This window comes from Anomaloglossus baeobatrachus, chromosome 6, assembly GCF_048569485.1.
Source record: "Anomaloglossus baeobatrachus isolate aAnoBae1 chromosome 6, aAnoBae1.hap1, whole genome shotgun sequence".
NCBI classification, from domain to species: Eukaryota; Metazoa; Chordata; class Amphibia; order Anura; family Aromobatidae; genus Anomaloglossus; species Anomaloglossus baeobatrachus.
The window spans coordinates 512,913,668-512,936,225 of NC_134358.1; the positions used below are offsets into that span (position 1 = coordinate 512,913,668).

Below are 22,558 nucleotides of genomic sequence, written 5' to 3' on the forward strand. Positions count from 1 at the left end.
CTGTCTTCAGAGCGTCCACTGCCTGAAAAAGTGCGTCGGCCCGAGCGGGGGGCGGAGAGGTTCTGAAGAAACGAGCCGGAGGACGAGAGCTGAACTCTATCCTGTAACCGTGAGACAGAATGTCTCTCACCCATCGGTCTTGAACATGTGGCCACCAGGCGTCGCAAAAGCGGGAGAGCCTGCCACCGACCGAGGATGCGGCTCGGGGATGCCGAGAGTCATGAGGAGGCCGCCTTGGAGGCAGTGCCTCCTGCGGCCTTTTGGGGGCGTGACTTGGACCGCCACGCATAGGAGTTCCTCTGGCCTTTCTCCGGCCTGCTGGACGAAGAGGATTGGGGCTTGGCGGAGGGACGAAAGGACCGAAACCTTGATTGTATTTTCCGTTGCTGAGGTCTCTTAGGTTTGGCCTGGGGTAAGGAGGAATCCTTTTCTTTGGATTCCTTAATAATCTCATCCAATCGTTCGCCAAACAAGCGATCGCCAGAAAACGGCAAACCGGTTAAGAACCTCTTGGAGGCAGAGTCTGACTTCCATTCGCGCAGCCACATGGCCCTGCGGACTGCCACAGAGTTAGCGGATGCCACCGCTGTACGGCTAGCAGAGTCTAGGACCGCATTCATGGCGTAGGAAGAAAAAGCTGACGCTTGAGAAGTCAAAGACGCAACCTGCGGAGCAGAATTAAGTGTGACAGCATTAATCTCAGCCAGACAAGCTGAGATAGCTTGGAGTGCCCACACGGCTGCAAAGGCCGGGGCAAAAGACGCGCCCGTGGCTTCATAGATGGACTTCACCAGGAGCTCTATCTGCCTGTCAGTGGCATCCTTTAGCGATGAGCCATCTGCAACCGACACCACGGATCTAGCCGCCAATCTAGAGACTGGAGGATCCACCTTGGGACATTGAGCCCAACCCTTAACTACGTCAGAGGGGAAGGGGTAACGTGTGTCAGTGAGGCGCTTAGTAAAGCGCTTGCCCGGAACCGCTCTGGGCTTCTGGACAGCATCTCTGAAGTTAGAGTGATCGAAAAACGCACTCCGTGTACGTTTGGGGAACCGAAACTGGTGTTTCTCTTGCGGAGACGCAGACTCCTCTACTGGAGGAGGCGGGGGAGAGAAATCTAACACCTGGTTGATGGACGAGATAAGATCATTTACTAAGGCGTCCCCTTCAGGTGTATCAAGGTTGAGGGCGACGTCAGGGTCAGAGCCCTGAGCTGCGACGTCCGCCTCGTCCTCCAGCGAGTCCTCAAGCTGGGAACCCGAGCAGCGTGAAGAAGTCGGGGAAGATTCCCAGCGAGCCCGCTTAGCCTGTCTAGGACTGTGGTCCGGGCAGGAGTCCTCCACGTGAGACCTAGGGCCCAACCTGGGAGCGCGCTGCGGTGCGGACCGAGAGGGGCCTGGAGGCGACGATCCAACAGGGGCCGGGGCCTGTGTAAGGACCGGTCTGGACTGCAAAGCTTCTAGCAGCTTGGCAGACCATTTGTCCATAGACTGAGCCATGGATTGTGAAAGTGACTCAGAGAGTTTCTCAGCAAAAGAGGCGAACTCTGTCCCTGCCGCCTGGACAGGGGGAGCAGGGGGGTCTACATGAGCCGAGGGGCCCACTAGTGACCGAGGCTCCGGCTGAGCAAGCGAAACAGGGGTCGAGCATTGCTCACAGTGAGGGTAGGTGGAACCCGCAGGTAACATAGCCCCACAAGAGGTACAGGCCGCAAAAAAACCCTGTGCCTTAACAGATTTGCTCCTTGTGGACGACATGCTGTTGTCTCCTAGGAGAATGATCACTGAGGGTATATGGGCAAAAAAGGGTATACAGCCCGACCGAACAGAAATATATATATAAATACGTATCTATTCCGGCACCCTAGGGGGACCAGCACCGGGTGACCGGTGTGGCTTACCGACCGCTAAAAAGCGGAGTGTGTGTCCTCCAGATTCCCTGCCTTAGGTCTCCCGGAGCTGCAGAGCTCTTCCCTGAGAATCCTCCACCGGCAGAATGCCAAAAAATGGCTGCCGGAGCTCTCAGGGGAGGAGTGGAGCCGTGGGCGGCGCCAGGAAAGTGCGGGAATCTGGGGTCCCCACAGTGATCAGTGAGGGGGGAGGAAACATACAGGATGCTCCGGCCCTCACATCCGACGTCGGTCGGCAGTCCCGCCCTTACCCCTGACAGGCAGGCCCGGGGGCGGGATTTTTGCTACTAGGCCACGATGAAGCCGGGGACTAAATTTAAGACCGCGCCCGACAAGCAGGCGCGGTCGGCGCGGAAGTCCGCCGGCCTTCTCAATTCAGCAGCTGCTGCAGCGTCCGGGAAGAAGGCGCTCCCTGCACAGTCCCCATGGGGACACAGAGTACCTTAGAGTTGCAGGGCCCGGTCCCTGAGGATGAATAGACTCCGGTCCGGCAGATTCCCACAGGGGCTGCGGAGGGAGCACGGTCCCAGTAAATGGATGACCGGTCAGGATCCCACTTCTCCCTGTGCCGCTAAGGGATGGTGAAGGAGACGGCATGAGGCTCCGGCCTTTGTACCCGCAATGGGTACCTCAACCTTAACAACACCGCCGACGTAGTGGGGTGAGAAGGGAACATGCCGGGGGCCCCGTGGGGGCCCTCTTTTCTTCCAACCGATATAACTAATATGAGAATGCATGAGTGGATGTGTGCCTCCTTCCACACAAAGCATAAAACTGAGGAGCCCGTGATCCATGGGAGGGTGTATAGGCAGAGGGGAGGGGTTACACTTTTTAAAGTGTAATACTTTGTGTGGCCCCCGGAGGCAGAAGCTATACACCCAATTGTCTGGGTCTCCCAATGGAGCGACAAAGAAATCTCCTTGGGTCATTAAGGCAATGACTGACCGCAGAGACTCCATGCGAAAATGCAGCACCTGAACATGCTTGTTGAGAAGCTTGAGATCCAGGATGGGCCGGAAGGAACCGTCCTCTTTGGGGACTAGGAAGAGATTTGAGTAGAAACCTCTGAACCGTTCCCAGGCGGGAACCGGTACAATTACTCCGTTGGCCTGCAAGGATGCCACACGGCCTGAGAGAAGGCGGTGGCCTTGGAGCAGGGGGGGGGGGGGGGGGGGGGGTTATAGAAAAAATCTGTTTGGCGGGCTGGAAGAGAATTCTATCCTGTAGCCGTGGGAGATGATATCCCGCACCCACTGATCGGAGAAGTGTTGAAACCACACGTCGCCAAAGTGGGAGAGCCTGCCACCGACCAAGGACGTTGCTGGTGCGGCCAGAACGTCAAGAGGAGGCTGCCTTAGTGGCAGCAGCTCCTGCAGACTTTTGTGGACGCGCCTTTGTGCGCCAGTTGGGCTTTTGGTCCAAGTCTGAGTTAGTGGACGAGGCCGAGGGCTTAGAGGAAGACCAGTTGGAGGAACGAAAGGAACAAAACCTCGACTGGTTCCTACCCTGGGCAGGTTTCCTGGTTTTAGTTTGTGGCATGGAAGTACTCTTCCTGCCAGTAGCTTCCGTAATAATTTCATCCAGTTGTTCACCGAATAGCCTGGATCCAGCAAAAGGGAGCCCAGCAAGGTAATTCTTTGAAGAAGCATCTGCCTTCCACTCTCGAAGCCACAAGATTCTGCGGATAGCGAGGGAATTAGCCGAAGCCACCGCAGTGCGGTGAGAAGCCTCCAGCATGGCAGACATGGCATAGGATGAAAAAACTGAAGCCTGGAAAGTTAAGGCAACCATTTCGGGCATAGATTCCCTGGTGAGGGAATGCATCTCCTCCAGAGAAACAGAGATGGCCCTGAGGGCCCACACTGCTGCAAAAGATGGGGAGAACGAGCAATTAACTCACTAACATCTGCGTCACCTTCGGACAGATCAATGGTAGCGTCCGAGCCCCCAGTAAATGCATGCTCCTCGTCCTGCGAGTCAGCTCGTGAATCAGAGCCGCGGGACGAGGCAGGAGAGGGAACCCTACGTCTCCTCTCAGGAGGACGGGGTCTGGGACCAGATGAGGAATCCTCTGTGAGCTCTGCTGAGAGAGCCCTAGCAGCAGAGGCGCCCTGAGAAGGGGGCTGATGCATGTTCAGCAAAGTCCGGGACAGCTGTCCCATGGAGTCGCAACAGACTGGGAGATTGACCTAGAGAAGGATTCTACCCAAGCCGGGGGTTCAGCCACCGGAGCCGGAGCAGCCGGAGGGACCACTGTGAGTACGATTCCAGGCTGAGGCATTGTCAGGTTAGAGCAGGCATCACAATGTGAATATGTGCTCGGTTCAGGCAGTATGAGCTTACATGCAGTGCATATTGAGCCTTGCAGCCATGCTCCTCTGTGAGACATGCTGCTGAAGTGGGGGATCTGAGCCAGAATGACCCCCAAGTATACAATAAGGTCCACAACCGGAGGTTGTGGCTTACCAGACCGTTTGTATGCCCTCCAGATCCGACAGCCCGGGACCCCAAGCAGCTTAGCAGGGATGCTGCAGCCAGCGCTGATCCAGAGAAAAAACGCTGAGAAAATGGCGCCGGAGCGAGGAGAGGGGGCGGGACCTGCTCTGAGAGCGGGAACTGGAGGGCCAAGGAGATTTACAGGGGAGGGGACATGTACTCAGAGAGGAGTGTCCCTCCCCTGTGCCGAACGGCCGCTGGGCGGAGCCGCACTGTCCCTCTGCATGATTGACATGCGAGGGCAGTGAAATCGAAAAGTAGGCCTCCGGCGAAGCCGGGGCCTAAATTTAAGTGATGCGGCCGGCGCGCAGGCACCATCGGCGCGGTTCTCAGGGGACAGCCAGAGAACCGGCCGGAAATGTCACAAAAGTTACACAGCACACTCTCCCACCATAATAAAGTACCGGGACCCCCCAAATATAAACGTCTCAGGTACTTAGCTTGCTGAGACGCAGGGTTCCAGGTCCCTGGGGATGAGTGCTCCGTCCAACAGGATCCTGAGGGGCTGCGGATGGAGACCAGTCTCCTGCAAAGCAAGGAGAACCGTGCTGGCTCCCACTTCAAGCCAGAGCCCGAGGGATGGTGAAGGAGCGCGGCATGTAAGGCTCCAGCCTTGTAAATCAACCTTAACAGCACCGCCGACACAGTGGGGTGAGAAGGGACATGCCGGGAGTCCAGGCTTGGACCCGCTTTTCTTCAAAAACTTTCCAAAAATGAAAAATCAGATGAGAATGCATGTGTGGATGTGTGCCTCCTGAACACAAAGCAATGAACTGGCTAGATCTCGTTATCCAGGGGGTGTATATGCTCAGAGGGAGGAGCTACACTTTTTAGTGTAGTACTTTGTGTGTCCTCCAGAGGCAGAAGCTATACACCCAATGTCTGGGTCTCCCATAGGAACGATAAAGAAAAAGGGAAGGCCCGTGAGAGACTTCTTGGAGGCAGAGTCTGCTCGACATTGTCGGAGCCAGAGAGCTCTACGGATGGCTATGGTATTTGAGGCGGCAAACGCTGCACAGGTAGCAGCGTCCATGGAGGCCTGCATGAGGTACTCCGCCGCAGCGGCAATTTTGAGCCATTACCTCTGTGAAGGTATGACTGAACTGGGATTCCTCAAGCGAAGTGTTAAGGGATTCTGCCCAGACCGAGATCGCCTTTGCGACCCACACAGAGGCAAAGGAGGGCGAGAGGGACGAACCCGCAGCCTCAAAAGCAGAGCGGGCGAGGTGCTCCACCTGTCCGTCTGTCGGGTCCTGTTACCGAAGCGCCTGTCAGGCTTCACCCTTTGCTTTGTGAGGATATCCTGAAAACTCTGGGTGATCAGTGAAAACCTTTTGGGGTGTTCTTGTCCTCTTAAAGGACACCGCATGGTCAGTGGTAGTGGATGGGGGATCTTCCACATGCAGTTTGGTTGGGGGCTATAGGGGCACAGAACTCACAGAGAAGAGGTGTGTTTACGTGGTAGCTCAGCGTAGCAGGCAGTGCAGGCTGAATAATCTCTTAGTACCCTTAGAATTCTGCATGTTCCTAATAGGAGTATGCCAGGAGGGAGAGCAATGCTCAGCAGAGCTACAAGTGAAGCAAGTACCGCACCAGAATCAGCAGATGGCCCTGCGTCCCCAGGAAGGAGTAAGCTCTGTGGAGAACTTCGCACGCTTTCCTGGGGGGGGGGGGGGGGGGGCTAGCGCTAAAAGAGCGCCAAGAAATAGTCAGTGTGCCCCCTGCTGTCGGTAGCAAAAAACGGCGGGAAGGGAGCTTCTGTGACAGTTTTTCTCCCCCTCCCTCCAGTCAGCACACAGCTTGTCACCTATGGATTATCTCTGCCGGCTTTCCTGCAATCAGAGCATGCAGCTAGAGCAAATAAGCAGAACAAATAAACAGTGTGAGTTGGTTGGCGTCAGACACAGCAATGCGTCCTGCAGGACATCGCCTTTGAAGAAAATGGTCCCAACCATTCTGCAACGACTAGCGATCTCACAGCAGGGGCCTGATCGCTGGTAGGTGTCACACATAACGAGATCGCTGCTACGTCACGGAAACAGTGACGCAGCAACGATCTAGTTAGCGGTTTCGTTATGTGTGACGGGGCCTTAAGTCATACATGTCCATAGACCATATATCCTACATGGAGCCATCAGCTGCCTTCACTGTCAACTGTAAAATGTGATAAATACAGTCATAAAAATCTGTACAACTCATTCCAGCATAAAAAAGAAAAAAAGTGCAAAAAAAAAAAAAAAGTCTTTTCTAAGGACAGATGATGAGGTGGGGGGGAGGGGGGGGGGGGGGGGGAAGGGCCTCAATTTTACTGACTGTCCAGGAATCTCTGGACGGCTGGCATCCTTGGCAAAAACCTCAAAATGCACACTGATGACATCCCGGTACGGTGTCTGTTTTTGCATACAAGGAAAAATTGATGAAAATCTGATCCAAAACACATATCCCTAAGAAATAAATAATGTATGTCTGAATCAGCCCGGGTAGAAATCTCCCTTGATGACAATCAGCGGAACACAAAGTGTCCCGTTGATGGGGAAACGCTCTTTGTATCCATTCTTCACTCTAGAAATGAGGCTCTCGAACAGAACACTGTTCAAAAAAAAAAAATTAAGTCTCTAACCTGATAATCCCTATAAGTGTGTTTGAAACATTGGCTGAAGGAGGGGAACAAACAAAAGCAGAGTTCCTCCTAGATGTTCACAAAATGTATGACATGAATAGGTGTAGCCTGGAAGCTAATACACCTGGCCGAGCCACAGATATTGGCAGAACCTCTAATTTGTATGTCAGTGGAAAGAAGGATCTGGCCTGTTGAATTTCCACAACTGTTCCTTGTATTCAACGCCAAGATAAGACACTGCCAGGAAATCTGACAGCAGCTTTATCATAGAGAACAGAGAAATGCTCTGGGGCGAGCTGAGCAATCCTATGCATCACGGAGTTGGACACTACTGATTGTCTGACCGCTATCAAATATGTATAGGAACATTTATATAGAGTGAAAAATAAAAAAAACAAAAAAACACATCATACACAAAAAGAAGCACAAGTCCCAGACATACACACTAAGGCCGGCGTCACACTTGCATGGAATCATGCGAGACCCGAGTCTCATCACCCGGTAACGTCCTGCCGCTCTCCGGACAGGAGTGTATAGCTGCATAGAGATACATACAGCTGCATAGAGATACATACAGCTGCATAGAGATACATACAGCTGCATAGAGATACATACAGCTGCATAGAGATACATACAGCTGCACGCTCCTGTCCAGAGAGCAGCAGGACGTGACGGGTGATGAGACTCAATTTTACACGAGTTACACGTAAGTGCAACTCCGGCCTAAAAGCAAGATGAGCCTAACTAGTGCGGTATTGTGTATTCACTATGTTTGTTATTGCTCTTCCACAAAAGCCTGGGACAAAAATGACATTTTGCACGTCAATTATTATAACTGACTTATGGCAATTAAAGCGTTATTTATGCCATTTAATGGGCATCAGCCAGTGACAGGATATCACTGTTCGCAGGATTCCCACAGACCTGGAGAGTCTGGCTCGGAGCTGTCCAGTGATCTAATGAGCCCCACCAGCTCCAATCCTTCTCTATGGGAGAAGTGATACTTTAAATTTAGTCAATAGTTCTAAAACCAAAATGTAATTCAATGACTTTCTTTACATTACACTTTCTATTTTGTCTATTTTATGTGCTTGATATAAACAAAAAAAAAAAAAAAAAAAAAAGAGAATTTTGTTACTTACCGTAAATTCTTTTTCTTATAGTTCTGTCATGGGAGACCCAAACCATGGGTGTATAGCTTCTGCCTCCGGAGGACACACAAAGTACTACACTCAAACGTGTAGCTCCTCCCTCCTAGCATATACACCCCCTGCTAGCCAGTCCTAGCCAGTTTAGTGCAAAAGCTGAAGGAGGACATCCACCCACAAGTAGAAAGAGTAAAACCCGGAACAACCGGAACCTCTGTCTGCAACAACAACAGCCGGTGAAGACACACGGAACAAGAAACCTGCCAACAGGCAATAGGGAGGGTGCTGGGTCTCCCATGACGGAACTATAAGAAAAGAAGGGAATTTTGTTTACTTACCGTAAATTCCTTTTCTTCTAGCTCCAATTGGGAGACCCAGACAATTGGGTGTATAGCTATTGCCTCCGGAGGCCACACAAAGTATTACACTTAAAAGTGTAAGGCCCCTCCCCTTCTGGCTATACACCCCCAGTGGGATCACTGGCTCACCAGTTTTAGTGCCAAAGCAAGAAGGAGGAAAGCCAATAACTGGTTTAAAGACCAATTCAATCCGAGGGAAACATCGGAGAACTGAACCATACCACATGAACAACATGTGTACCCGAAAAAACAGAAAAACCCCGAGAAAACAGGGCGGGTGCTGGGTCTCCCAATTGGAGCTAGAAGAAAAGGAATTTACGGTAAGTAAACAAAATTCCCTTCTTCTTTTTCGCTCCTAATTGGGAGACCCAGACAATTGGGACGTCCAAAAGCAGTCCCTGGGTGGGTAAAGAATACCTCGTGATAGGGCCGTCAAACAGCCCTTTCCTACAGGTGGGCAATTGCCGCCTGAAGGACTTATCTACCTAGGCTGGCGTCTGCCGAAGCGTAGGTATGCACCTGAAAATGCTTGGTAAAAGTATGCAGACTCAATCAGGTAGGTGCCTGACACACCTGCTGAGCCGTAGCCTGGTGCCGTAATGTCCAGGATGCACCCACGGCTCTGGTAGAATGGGCCTTCAGCCTTGAGAGAACCAGAAGCCCAGTAGAACTGTAGGTTTCAAGAATTGGTTCCTCGATCCCCCGAGCCAGGGTGGATTTGGAAGCTTGCGACTGTTTACGCCGACCAGCGACAAGGACAAAGAGTGCATCCGGGTGGCGCAGGAGCGCCATGCGGGAAGTAGAACCTGAGTGCTCTCACCAGAACCAACAGATGCAAATCCTTCTGAAATTGATGGACTGGACGAGGACACAAAGAAGGTGAGGTGATATCCTGATTGATATGAAAGTGGGATACCACCTTAGGGAGAAATTCCGGAACCGGACGCAGAACTACCCTGTCCTGGTGAAGGACCAGGAAGGGAGTTTGTATGAGAGCGTTGCTAGCTCGGAAACTCTCCTAAGAGACGAGACCGTTACTAGAAGGCCACTTCCCGTGAAAAGCGGGGAAGGGAGACATCCTTCAAAGGCTCGAAAGGCGGCATCTGGAGAGCAATTAGAACCTTGTTCAGATCTCAGGGCTCTAACGGCCGCTTGTACGGAGTGCTGAGAAGACAAACTCCCCGTAGGAACGTGCGTACCTGAGGAAGTCGTCGTTTCTGAAAAAATACAGATAGCGCTGAGACTTGTCCCTAAAGGGAACTGAGCGACAACCCTTTTTCCAACCTAGATTGCAGGAAGGAAGGAAACATAGACGATGCAACCGGCCAGGGAGAAACACCCTGCGCCGAGCACCGAGATAAGAATATCTTCCACGTCCTGTGGTCAATCTTGGCGGACGTTGGTATGCTAGCCTGTCTCATGGTGGCAACCACGTCCTGAGGTAATCCTGACGACACTAGGTTCCAGGACTCAATGCCACACCATCCGGTTGAGGGCCGTAGAATTCAAATGGAAGAATGGCCCTTGAGACAGCCAGTCTGATTGGTCTGGTAGTGCCCCCGGTTAGCCTACCGTGAGGCACCACAGAACCGAGTACCACAACATCCTCGGCCAATCTGTAGCGACGAGGATGGCGCGGCCGCAGTCGGTCTTGATCTAGCGCAGCACTCTGGGCAACAATGCCAGAGGTGGCACCTAAGGTAGCTGGAACTGCGACCAATGCTGAACTAAGGCGTTTGCCGCCAGAGCTCGATGATTGTGAAACCGTGCCATGAAGCTGGCACATTGTTGTTGTGCCGTGACGCCATTAGATCGACGTCCGGCCTCTGTCAGCGGCGCCAGATCTCCTGAAACCCGTCCGGGTGAGGAGACCATACTCTTTCGGCCACACCCCGGCGACTTAGGAAGTCAGCTTCCTAGTTTTCCACACCTGGGATGTGAACTGTGGATATGGTGGATGCCGTGTCTTCCACCCACATCAGAACCTGCCGGACGTCCTGGAAGGCTTGCCGGTTGCGCGTTCTTCCTTGGTGGTTGATGTATGCCACCGCTGTGGAGCTGTCCGACTGAAGTCGGATATGCTTGCTTTCCAGCTGCTGTTGGAAGGTTTGTAGGGCAAGATACGCTGCTCTGTGTTCAAGAACATTGATCTGAAAGGTGGACTCTTGCTGAGTCCACGTACCCTGAGCGCTGTGGTGGAGAAAAACTGCTCCCCCCCCTGATAGACTCGCGTCTGTCGTAACTATCGCCCAGGATGGGGATAGGAAGGACCTTTTTGACCATGAGGTGGGAAGAAGCCACCACTGTAGAGATTCTTTGGCCGCCTGAGAAAGAAAGACGACTCTGTTGAGGGAGGTCGACTCCTCGTCCCATTGGCGGAGAATGTCCCGTTGTAGTGGACGCAGTAAAACTGCGCGAAAGGAACTGCCTCCATTGCTACCATCTTACGTAGGAAGTGCATGAGGCGTCTCAATGTGTGCGACTGGTTCTTAAAGAAGAGCTTGCAGCCCGTAGTGAATGCTGTTTGTCTAGCGGAAGCTTCACTATCGCTGAGAGAGTATGAAACTCTATGCCTAGATATGTTATCGATAGGGTCGGGGTCGGATCTGACTTTAAAAAGTTGATGATCCACCCAAAACTCTAGAGAGTCTTCAGCGCAACGTTCGGGCAGTGTTGGCATGTTTCCTAAGAGAGTGCCTTGACAAGTAGACCGTCTAAATACGGGATCACAGAGTGACCCTGAGAGTGCAGGACTGTGACTACTGCTGCCCTGACCTAGGCGAAGACCAGTGGGACTGTCGCTAGCCGGAAGGTAGAGCTACGAACAGAAGGTGTTCGTCTCCTATAACGAAGCGTAGAAACGCTAGTGCTCTGGATCAATCGGCACGTGTGGATAAGCATCCTTGATGCCTAATGATGCTAGGAAATATCCTTGGGACCTTGAGGCGATGACATGGCGGAGGGATTCCATCCGGAACCGCCTGGTGTCCACGAGCTTGCTGAGCAGTTTTAGATCCAGAACGGGACGGAACGGCCCGTTGTTATAGGTACCGCAAAGAATTTGGGGTAAAAAACCGTGACCTTGTTCCTGAAGAGGAACGGGGGTCATCACTCTTTCTGCCTATAGAGTGCACCCTGTTTGCAGAAGAGCAGCGGCTCGGCCGGGAGGTGGAGAAATTCTGAAGAATCGAGTTGGAGGACGAGAAGTGAGCTCTATCCTGTACCCGTGAGACAGAATGTCTCACACCCAATGGTCATTGACCTATGGCAGCTAAATATCGCCAAGGCGGGAGAGCCTGCTACCGACCGAGGATGCGGAGAGAGGAGGCCGCAAGTCATGAGGAAGCCGCCTTGGAAGCGGGTTTTCAGACTGTCGCTTTTTTGGGCGTGACTGAGCCCGCTAAGAATCTGAGCTCCTCTGATCCTTTTGAGTCCACATTGGACGAGGAAAAATGGGACCTGCCCGAGCCTCGAAAAGACCGAAACCCCGACTGCCTCTTGCTCTGTTGGGGTTTGTTGCGTCCGGGCTGAGGAAAGGATGAATCCTTACCCCTGGACTGTTTAATGGTTACATCCAACGCTCACCAAACAGTCGGTCAGCAGAAAAAGGCAACTGGTTAAGCACCTTTTTTCTTTTTTGGAAGCAGAATCTGCCTTCCATTCACTTAACGAGCAGACCAGGCTCTGCTTAAAAACACAGAGTAGCGGAGGCTACCGCCGCACAGTTCGCAGAGTCCAGGGCAACCTGAATCGCGTAAGAAACAAATGCAGACATTTGAGAGGTTAAGGATGCCACCTGCGGCACAGATGTACGTGTAACCGTGTCAATCTGTGTAAGACAAGCTGAAATAGCTTGGAGTGCCCCAAGGGAGAGAATGCCGGAGCCAACGGTGCGCCGACAGCCTCATAGATGGATTTCGACCAGAGATCCATCTGTCTGTCAGTGGCATCTTTGAGTGCAGCTCCATCTCCCACTGCAACTGTGGATCTAGCTACAAGCCTGGAGATTGGAGGATGCCGCTTGGGACACTGGGTCCAGTCCTTGACCAAGTCAGGGGACAGGGATAACGTGTATCCTAAGCCGTTTGGAGAAGCGCATATCTGGATAAGCGTGGTGTTCCTGGACTGCCTCTCTGAAGGCAGAGTGGTCCAGAAAAATACGTGAAGCTGACTCCTCCACTGGAGGAGCTGTGAGAAATAACCAACATTCTATAGATGGACGCTATAAGATTATTTACTATGGCGTCACGATCAGGTGTATCCAGATTGAGAGCGGTCTCAGGATCAGAATCCTGAGCCGCTACTTCCGCCTCATTACACAGAGAGTCCTCTGGTAGGACCCTGATGAAACCGAGGCCGCTCATAGTGAGCCCGCTTAGGCTGTCTGGGACTGACGTCCGTGCAGAGCCGTGACTCTGGGATGCGTGTGACATTCCCGGAGCTGTTAGTTGTTCACACTGAGGGGGGGCCATGGATCAATGATTCAACAGTGCCCATATTGTGAGAGACATGTCCGGACTGCTAGGCTTCTAGTATCATAGCCATAGTCTCAGAAAAACTGTCAGTAAATACTGCAGACACCGTCCTCATCCCCTGGCCATTAGTGCATACAATGGGAGTCTATGTAACCTGCCGGCCGTATAGCCGTACATGCTGTACCAGCTGCATAGAAAAACATGTGGTTCTGCACCTTTGTTTTACACAGAATATGCTGATAACTCCTCCGCATAATCCAGGAGGGTACATACAACGTGCGACCAAACAGTGCAATATATATAGTACAAGCATATCTATAAGTGCACTTCTGCACTAGTGGGGTTAGCACCACAGGTGCTGCTTAACGCCTGTTGCAGCGATTGTGTGACTATCAGAATGCCAGGGTCTTCCACACTTGTCTCTGTATCGTACAGAAACTGACACTAATGGCTGCCGGCGTCCTTGTAGAGAAGGAAGCCGTGGGCGTGCCTGAGAAAGTGCGGGAATCCGGATTCACAGTGCACACAGTGAGAGGGGTGGAGTATGCAAAACATACTCCAGCTCTCAGCGCTGCTGTGCTATGCAGCGTCACGCCCCTACCCTGACTGTCAGGGCTGTGGGCGGTAACGAAGGGAGACTAGGCCCAGAAGCCGGGGACTCGAGTTAACAGCGCGGCCGCCGTAAAAGCGCGGGCCGCGCTGAAGTCCCCGGCGCACCACAAGTGCCAGCCGCGCCGCAGTCCCAGCGGCCGGCGCGACCGATTCCTAGAAGTGGCCAGCGTCCCGCCCCTCTCGTGACTGGCAGGTCTGGGGGCGGGAACGAACGGAAGCAGGCCGCAAAAGCCGGGGACTCTAGTAATCAGCGCGGCCCGCCGTAAAAGCGCAGGCCCCGCTGAAGTCCCCGGCGCACTACAAGTGCCAGCCGCGCCGCAGTCCCAGCGGCCGGCGCGACCAATTCCCATAAGTGAGCCTGCTTCAGCGAAGCTGAATGAGGCCATGGCACAAGCGCCGCAGCGCTGATGTCCCCCGGCGCACTACAACACCCAGCATGCTGCGGTGTGAGCGCCAAATGCACGGGGACACAGAGTACCTTGAGGAAGCAGGGCCATGTCCCTGATGTACTCCGCTCCATCCAGCATCTTCTCCAGGGGCTGTAGATGGAGCACGGTCTCAGTGCCTGGAGACCGGTAAATCCCACTTCACCCAGAGCCCTGTAAAAAGGGATGGGGAAGGAATCAGCATGTGGGCTCCTGCCGCCGTACCCGCAATGGGTACCTCAACCTTACAAACACCTCCGACATACAGTGGGGTGAGAAGGGAGCATGCTGGGGGCCCTTAGTATGGGCCCTCTTTTCTTCCATTCGACATAGTCAGCAGCTGCTGCTGACTAAAAAGTGGAGCTATGCGTGGATGTGTTGCCTCCTTCGCACAAAGCACAAAAACTGGTGAGCCAGTGATCCCACTGGGGGTGTATAGCCAGAAGGGGAGGGGCCTTACACTTTTAAGTGTAATACTTTGTGTGGCCTCCGGAGGCAATAGCTATACACCCAATTGTCTGGGTCTCCCAATTAGGAGCGAAAAAGAAAGAATTTACGGTAAGTAACAAAATTCTCTTTTTCTTTATCGTTCCTATGGGAGACCCAAACCATGGGACGTTCTAAAGCAGTCCATGGGTGGGAATAAACAGACAAACTGAGAAGTAGGCGAAACCTAACTTCACAAATGGGCGACAGCCGCCTGAAAAAAGCGTCTGCCAAAGCATGAGCCTGCATTGGGTAGTGCTTCGAAAAGGTATGCAGACTAATCCAAGTGGCAGTCTGACAGACCTGGAGAGCCGTAGCCTGGTGCTTGAAAGCCCAAGAGGCACCGACAGCTCTGGTCAAGTGTGCCCTGATCCCAGGCAGGGAAGGCACTTGAGTACACTGGTAGGCATCGGAAATGGCCGACCTAAGACGAACCAGGGTCGGCGTAGATGCCGAGAGACCGCTACGCTGACTAGTGGTCAGCACCAGAGAGAGGTGCACCGCCTAATAACAGCGGTGCGAGACACAAAGATCCGGAGCGCCCGCACCAGATCCAGGATATGCAACGCTTTTTCAAAGCGATGAACAGGAGCCGGACAAAAGGAAGGCAGGGAAAATGCCCCGGTTAAGGTGGAAGCAGCAACCACCTTAGGGAGAAAGTCCGGAGTCGGACGGAGACCACCTTGTCTTGATGAAAAACCAAAAAAGGGGGTGACTCAGAAGAGAGTGCAGCCAAAACAGAGACTCTCTTGAGGGAAATTATGGCCACTAGAAAGACCACTTTCTGTGAAAAACGAAACAAAGAAACCTCCCTGAGAGGCTCAAAGGGGGGTTTCCGGAAACCGTGAGGACCGGATTAAGGTCCCAGGGCTCCATAGGCCGCCGGTAAGGCGGAATAATGTGAGATGCGCCCTTGAAGGAGCGCACCTGAGCCAGCCGGATGATACGCCGCTGGCACACACTGACAGAGCCAAGAGCTGTCCCTTAAAGAGGGATAGTCCTAAGCTGTAGACCGGACTGTAGAAGGGACAGGAGGGTCAGCAAGGCCAAAAGGCCAAGGACACTTCGGAGCTCGAGTCATAGTGGAGATGACTTCAGGAGGGATACCAGAAGTCGTCAAGATCCAGGACTCAAGAGCCACGCCGTCAATCTGAGAATCCAGAATTCTGGCGGAAAAAAAACGGACCCTTTGAGAGAAGGTCTGGACGGTCCGGAAGATGCCATGGCAACACTACGGACAGATGGAGCAGGTCAGGGTACTAAGCTTGCCTGGGCCAGTCTGGAGTATGAGAATGACCCGACGGCCCTCCTTACTGATCTTGCGCAGGATTCTGGGCAAGAGCTAGAGGGTGAAACACGTAAGACAGACGAAGCTGGGACCAAACATGCACCAGTGCGTCTGCCGCAAAAACCTGAGGATCGTGGACCGCGGATGGACAGCTGAGATAATCTGCCTCGCAGTCTTCACGTCTGGGATGTGGGCTGCGGATATGGTGGACTAGGAGTCCTTCGTCCACTGAAGAATGCGTTGAGCCTCCAACATTACCAGGCGGCTGAGTGTGCCGCCCTGGAGGTTGATGTAGGTAAACGCTGTCACGTCGTCTGACTGGACTCGAATGTGCCCAGCCGCCAACAGATGGTGAAAGGCTTAGAGAGCTAGAAACACAGCTCTGATTTCCAGCACATTGATCCAGAGGGCTGATTCGGACAGAGTCCAAGCGCCCTGCGCTCCGTGGTGGAGAAACACTGCTCCCCAGTCGGATGGACTAGTATCCTGGTGAGGATCACCCGGGACGAGGCCAGGAAGGAGCGTCCCTGAGACAGAGTGGCCGAAGCCACCACTGAAACAAGCCCCTGGTCTGTGGCGAAGCCACCACCCCGTGGAAGGAGGAAGTTCGCTTGTTCCAACAGCGGAAAATATCCAGCCTCCGAGGAGAAACTGGGCAAGGGAATCGCTTCCATTGACGCCACCATATGATCCAGTACCTGTATTCGGTGCCTGATGGAACGACGTCGACCGCCAGCAGAGGGACTACTGTTTGACTAAGGGCAGCTTCACAAGTGCCGACAGTCTCGAATTGCGTCCCTGGGTACGTGAACTTCTGGTTCGAAGTCAGAGTGGTCTTGGACAGAATGACAAGCCACCCGAATTGGTTAGCGTGGCGAGAGTGAGCGAGGCACTCTGCTAAGAGTCTGCACTGGATGAAGCCCCGACAAGAAGGCCGTTCAGGGCAAAAGATCACTGCCAACCTCTAGGGGTGCAGGACCCTAATCACAGCTGCCCCAACCTTGAGAGTACTCGAGGGGCCGTGGCTAACTCCAAGGGAAGAGCCACGAATTGGACCACTCCGATTGCAAAACGTAGCCAACGCTGGTGAGAAGCTGCGATTGGCACATGCAGATAGACATCTCTGATGTCGATGGATGCTAGGGAATGTCCTTGGGTTATCAATTGATCCGGTGAAAACACCCGGAACAAGACCGAGACTCCATGTGAAAACGCCACACCTGAACATGCTTGAAAAGCTTGAGATCCAGGTCGGAAGTACCTGCCCTCTACGGGGACTAGGAATAGATTTAAGCAGAATCTCAGAACCGTTCCCAATTGGGAACCGGTACAATTACTCCATTGGCCTGCAAGAATGCCACGGCCTGTGAGAAGGCGGCGGCCTTGGAACAGGGGGGAGTTGACAGAAAAAATCTGTTTGGCGGGTGGATAGAAATCTATCCTGTAGCCATGGAGAAGTAATCCCGCCCCCACTGATCGGAGACGTGGTAAAAATCATACGTCGCCAAAGTGGAAGAGCCTGCCACCGACCAAGGACGTTGCTGGCGTGGCCAGATAGCCCGGAGGAAGCTGACTTAGTGGCAGCATCTCCTGCGGTTTCTGAAGACGCGGCTTCGAGCGCCATTTGGGTTTTATGATCCTTGGCCGAACTAGTGGACGAGGCCGAGGGCTTAGAAAACGCTCAGATGGAGGAACGCAAGAACGAAAACCTCCGCTGATTCCTGCCCTGGACAGGTTTCCTGATTTGGGATTGTGGCATGAAGAACTCTTCCCACCAAAAGCTTCCTTAACAATTTCATCCAGTTGTTTTCGAAAGACTGGTCCCAACAAAAGGGAGCTCAGCAAGGAACTTCTATAGAAGCATCTGCCTTCCACTTCCGAAGCCACAGGAGCCTGCGGATAGCGAGGAAAGTAGCCGAGGCCACCGCGGTGCGGTGAGAGTCTCCAGCATGGCAGACATGGCATAGGATGAAAAGGCTGAATCTGGAAGTTCAGGCAACCATTTCGGGCATAGAGTCCCTGTGAGGGAACGCATCTCCTCTAGAGAAGCAGAGGAGGCTACGAAAACCCGCACTGCTATAAAGCTGAGGAGAACGAAGCTCCTGCCGCCCCTAAACAGATTTGGCCAGAAGGACAACCTGGTGGACAGCAAAACTATAAATGAGGAGCCATCAGCCACTGATATAACGGCCCGGGCTGAGCCACCCTTGGTGAATGAGCCCACTCCTTAACCACCACTGGTGGAAAGGGAAACAGTCATCAGAACCACGCTTCATGGGAAGCGTCTGTCAGAGCAGACTCTGGGCTTGGTCACAGAGGCCTGAAAAACTGGAGTGGTTAAGGAACACACTCCTTGTCTCTTAGGCAAGGTAACTCCGGAGGATTAAGGTCCAGTACAAAAGTAATGTACAGTGGGATCCCTATAGAGGTGCCGTCAGCCACTGATACAACTATCCGGGCTGAAAGTCTAGACACCGGAGGGACCACCCTTGGCGAATTAGCTCACTCCTTGACCACCACTGGTGGGAGGGAGAAATAGTCATCAGAACTCCGCTTTGGGGTCTGACAGGACAGGCTGTGGGCCTGGACACAGTGGGCTGAAAACTAGAGTGGTAAGGAACACACTCCTTGTTCTGTTTAAGGTATACTGATGCCTTTCTGCCAGCGGGGAGTGCTCCCCTGATACAGGCGGATGGAGGTCCAGTACAAGTATAATGGACGCAATCCCATCATTAGCATCTGCGTCACCTTCGGACAGATCAATGGTACATAAAGTAGCGTCCGAGCCCCTGGTAGGGACATCCTCCTTGTCCAGTGAGTCAGCTCGTGAATCAGAGCTGCGGGACGGGGAAGGACAGGGGACCCTGCGTCTCCATTTTAGGAGGACGGGGTCTGAGACCAGAAGGAGAGTCCTCCGTGAGCTTTGCTGAGCGAGTAGCAGCAGAAACACCCTGAGAAGGGGACTAATGCATGCTCCGCAGAGTCCGGGACGGTCATCCCCTGGAAAGAGCGGATTCTGCCCAAACCGGGGGTTCAGCCACCGAAGCCGGAGCAGCTGGAGGGACCACTGATGAGCCTCCAGGCTGACTCTGCGTCTCCTGTGTTTATGTGCTCGGTACAGGCCGTACGAGTCCTCATACAGTGCAAATTAAAAACAGCCCTGCAGCCTTGCTCTGATGTGAGACATGCTGCAGAGGTGGGGGCTCTGACCAGAGTGGCCCCCAGCAGAGTATATAACAGATAAAATAAGCAGCTGCACAAACCGGAGGTTGTGGCTGCTAGGCCGTTTAATAGACATTTTTGTGCCCCCAGTCCCTCAGCCCAGGCCCCCACTTGTCACAATGTGGAATCTCTGTGCCTATGCAGGCACAGAGAACGCTGAGAAAATGGCGACCGGAGCGAGGAGAGGGGGCGGGGCCTACTCTGAGAGCGGCAAATGAGGTAGACAGTGGAGGGAATCCTTCCTCAGTGAGGAGTGTCCCTTCCCTGTGCTGCACAGCCGCTGGGCGGAGCCATCCTGTCTCTCTGCATGACTGACAAGCAGAGGCAGTGGAAACCGAAACTAGGCCTCAGGCGAAGCCGGGGCCTAGATTTAAACATGTGGCCGGCGTGCAGGCACCATCGGCGCGGTTCTCCAGTGAAAACTGGAGAACCGGCCGGAAATGTTAACACAAACATAAAACACACTCTCCCCACAAAATAAAGTATAAAGGACCCCTGGAAAGACCACTTTCTGTGGTAATAACGTCTCATGTACTTAGCTTGTGAGACGCAGGTGCCAGGTCCCTGGGGGATGAGCGCTCCGTCCGACAGGATCCTGAACAGCGCTGTGGATGGAGACCGGTCTCCTGCAAAGCAGTGAGAACCGTGTTGGCTCCCACTTCAAACCAGAGCCTCTCAGAGGGTGTTGAAGGAGCGCGGCATGTGAAGGCTCCAGCCTTGGAAAATCAACCTTAACAGCACCGCCGACACAGTGGGGTGAGAAGGGACATGCCGGGAGTCCAGACTGGACCCGCTTTTCTTCCAAATCTTTGATCCAAAGAAAAAAAACAAAAATCAAAAATCAGAGAATGCATGTGTGTGTGACCTCCTGAAACACAAAGCATTGAACTGGCTAGGACTGGCTAGCAGGGGGTGTATATGCTAGGAGGGAGGAGCTAAACGTTTGAGTGTAGTACTTTGTGTGTCCTCCGGAGGCAGAAGCTATACACCCATGGTTTGGGTCTCCCATAGGAACGATAAAGAAAAGAAGTACAAGGCGACCACTGAATTAAATAATTAAATAAAATAAGGGGTAAAATAAAAAATACAAACAACATGCACAACTTACAAATGCGCCTTTCATCTCATTAAATACAATGCCCTTGAATATCAGAGGAGAAGTGGAGTCGGTGGGATTTTTATGCTCTAATCGCCATCCTTCTTGCCTGCATGGAAGGACAAATTAAAATAGGTTATCAAACTATTACTTGGAGGAGTTTTTCCCTGTTAGAAATAAATTTCTTCCCAGCTGCAGTTTCTCTTAAATGCAAATTAGATTTTTTAAAAAAAAAAAAAAAAAAAAAAAAGAAATCTGAAAGCACATGTCCAATTTACACAGTCGTGTGACCAAGCCCTTACCAGAAGTCCAGCTCTCTCAGGCAAGGAAAAAACACGGCATCTAAATACACAGACAGCAGATTCTGGAAGTCCTTGGAATTTTGAGTTGAAAATGGGTACATGGTGTAATCATTGGCTGCGAACATAAAATAATAAGTGATTACTGAGCGCACTCAGGCTATGTTCTGCTTACTTTGTAACGTTGCATATCATCATTTTCTATCTACACCAGGCAGCCCGCTACTGGGGCTTCCAGTCCCATTTCTTCAGATATAGCCTCAAACATGGTTGTGTTACACATCAGCGTCATACAGACCCCATATTATGATATCCTCAGTCTCCCATAGGTCAATTTACCTCGTTGTGCATGCAATTTACATGGACACACAAGGGTTTTTCTACTCACAGATTTATCACAGTACAAAAATGTATGGAACATCTTATGTAGATATGTGTCAGAATACAGAGACCCAAAAGGAGACACATTAAGTGATCATGACTATGTAATACTTGCACAGTCATGTGCACGTACACCCAAATCAGCCCTTAAAGGGAATCTGTCAGCAGGTTTTTGCTACCTCATCTGAGAGCAGCATAATGTAGGTAACAAGGTCCTGAATACAAGGATGTGTCACTTCGATTACTGGCTGCAGCTGTTCTGATACAATCAGAATGTTTAGTTTTAGACTACGTGCTCACGTTGCGTTCTGCTGTGACAAATATTCTGCAGCGTTTTGTCACTGCATGTGCATTTCAAAACACAGCCGAAAAACTGCGTTTTGGATGTATTTTGAATGCAGATTTCATGCGTTCTGGATGCTTGCTCTCCCATACACTGGGAGTGGGAAAAGAACCCAAAATGCACAAAAGTGACATGTTGCTTTATAGAAGACATCGATTTTGTAAAAAATTTGGTATGCAAAACACTGCGTTTTAAAACGCAACGTGGGCATGGATTTTGCAAAACACTGCGTAAACACATGAAAAAACGCAATGTGCGCACATAGCCTAAGCCATGTAGCAGAGCTGAGAGAGAGCGGTCCTCGCCCACATCAGGCTCTCTATAGAGATTGCACATTGACATTAAGGTGTCAGAGGAGGGGGGGGGGGGGGGGTGCCAGACTGCGTGCATGTGACTTTGTAGTCCAGCAATGAGAAGGGTCCTACAGCTTAAACATAGCCAATAACCAACAGATCAGACTGAACAAGGCAGGAATCCCGGTATGGTCTCCGTGTTAACCCTTGCAGAATGCTGGCTTCAGCTTAGGGTACTTTCACACTTGCGTTCAGCAGAGTGCGTCACTATGGAGAATAGCGCAGTCCGTTAACACACTGCGCTATTTGCCATAGACTTGTATTTATGACGCACTCTAATGCAAGTGTCAGCGTTGCATCCGCTGGACGACGCAGCGTCGTTATTTTGACGCTGCGCCGGGAGGAACGCAGCATGTAACTTTTTTTGAGCAGCGCAATCCGTTGGATTTCACTGCGCATGCCCTCTCTGGCTCCCTGCATTGGTAACCAAGGTAAATATTGGGTAACCAAGGAAAGTGCTTTGCCGATATTTACCCTCGCTATGTGTCCAGGGAGCCCGACACTTCCCCGCATGGCCCCGCCCCCTCCCGCACTCCACATGTACACACACGTACACACCCATGTACACACACACACACACACACACACACACACGTCTTCAGCGCCATGGCCCCGCTTGGCTCCACCCACTCCTCACTCCGCCCCCCGCACACATTCTCAGCGACCGAGCGATCAGCTGATCACCCGGCGGCCGGCTACTGGGAGCGATCAGCTGATCGTTCACAATAGTCTGCTGCCGGTAAACTGTATAAAAAAAAAAAAATCAAAACGGATTCCATCGTTTTGCAGCATCCGTTGTGCCACTATATGCAACACATACGTTGCATCCATCCCACAACGCAATGCAACGGATACCGTTCAACGCAAGTGTGAAACTAGCCTAACATAGCAAAAGCCTGCTGACAGATTCCCGGATTCCCTTTTAGGCTACTTTCACACTTGCGTTGGACGGCTTCCGTTGCTATTCGCAGCCTTGAGGAATTACGGTAACCGTTGCAGGAAACCGTTATATGCCTCATAAACTTCTATTAGCTACGGATAGCAAC

The 22,558-nt window shown here is 52.3% G+C and overlaps 1 protein-coding gene across 2 annotated transcripts in view; it reads right to left on the reverse strand.

Moving 5' to 3' along the window:
• The window catches only part of PITRM1 (pitrilysin metallopeptidase 1), a 170,770-nt gene that overhangs the window by 142,534 nt on the left and 5,678 nt on the right, over nt 1-22,558 (reverse strand). For both annotated transcript variants that reach the window (XM_075315477.1, XM_075315479.1), the window contains exons 5-6: nt 20,439-20,553; nt 20,149-20,245 (exon numbers count right to left, since the gene is read on the reverse strand). In XM_075315477.1, coding sequence (XP_075171592.1) covers nt 20,149-20,245; nt 20,439-20,553 — 212 coding nt within the window. The remainder of the gene's footprint in view (nt 1-20,148; nt 20,246-20,438; nt 20,554-22,558) is intronic.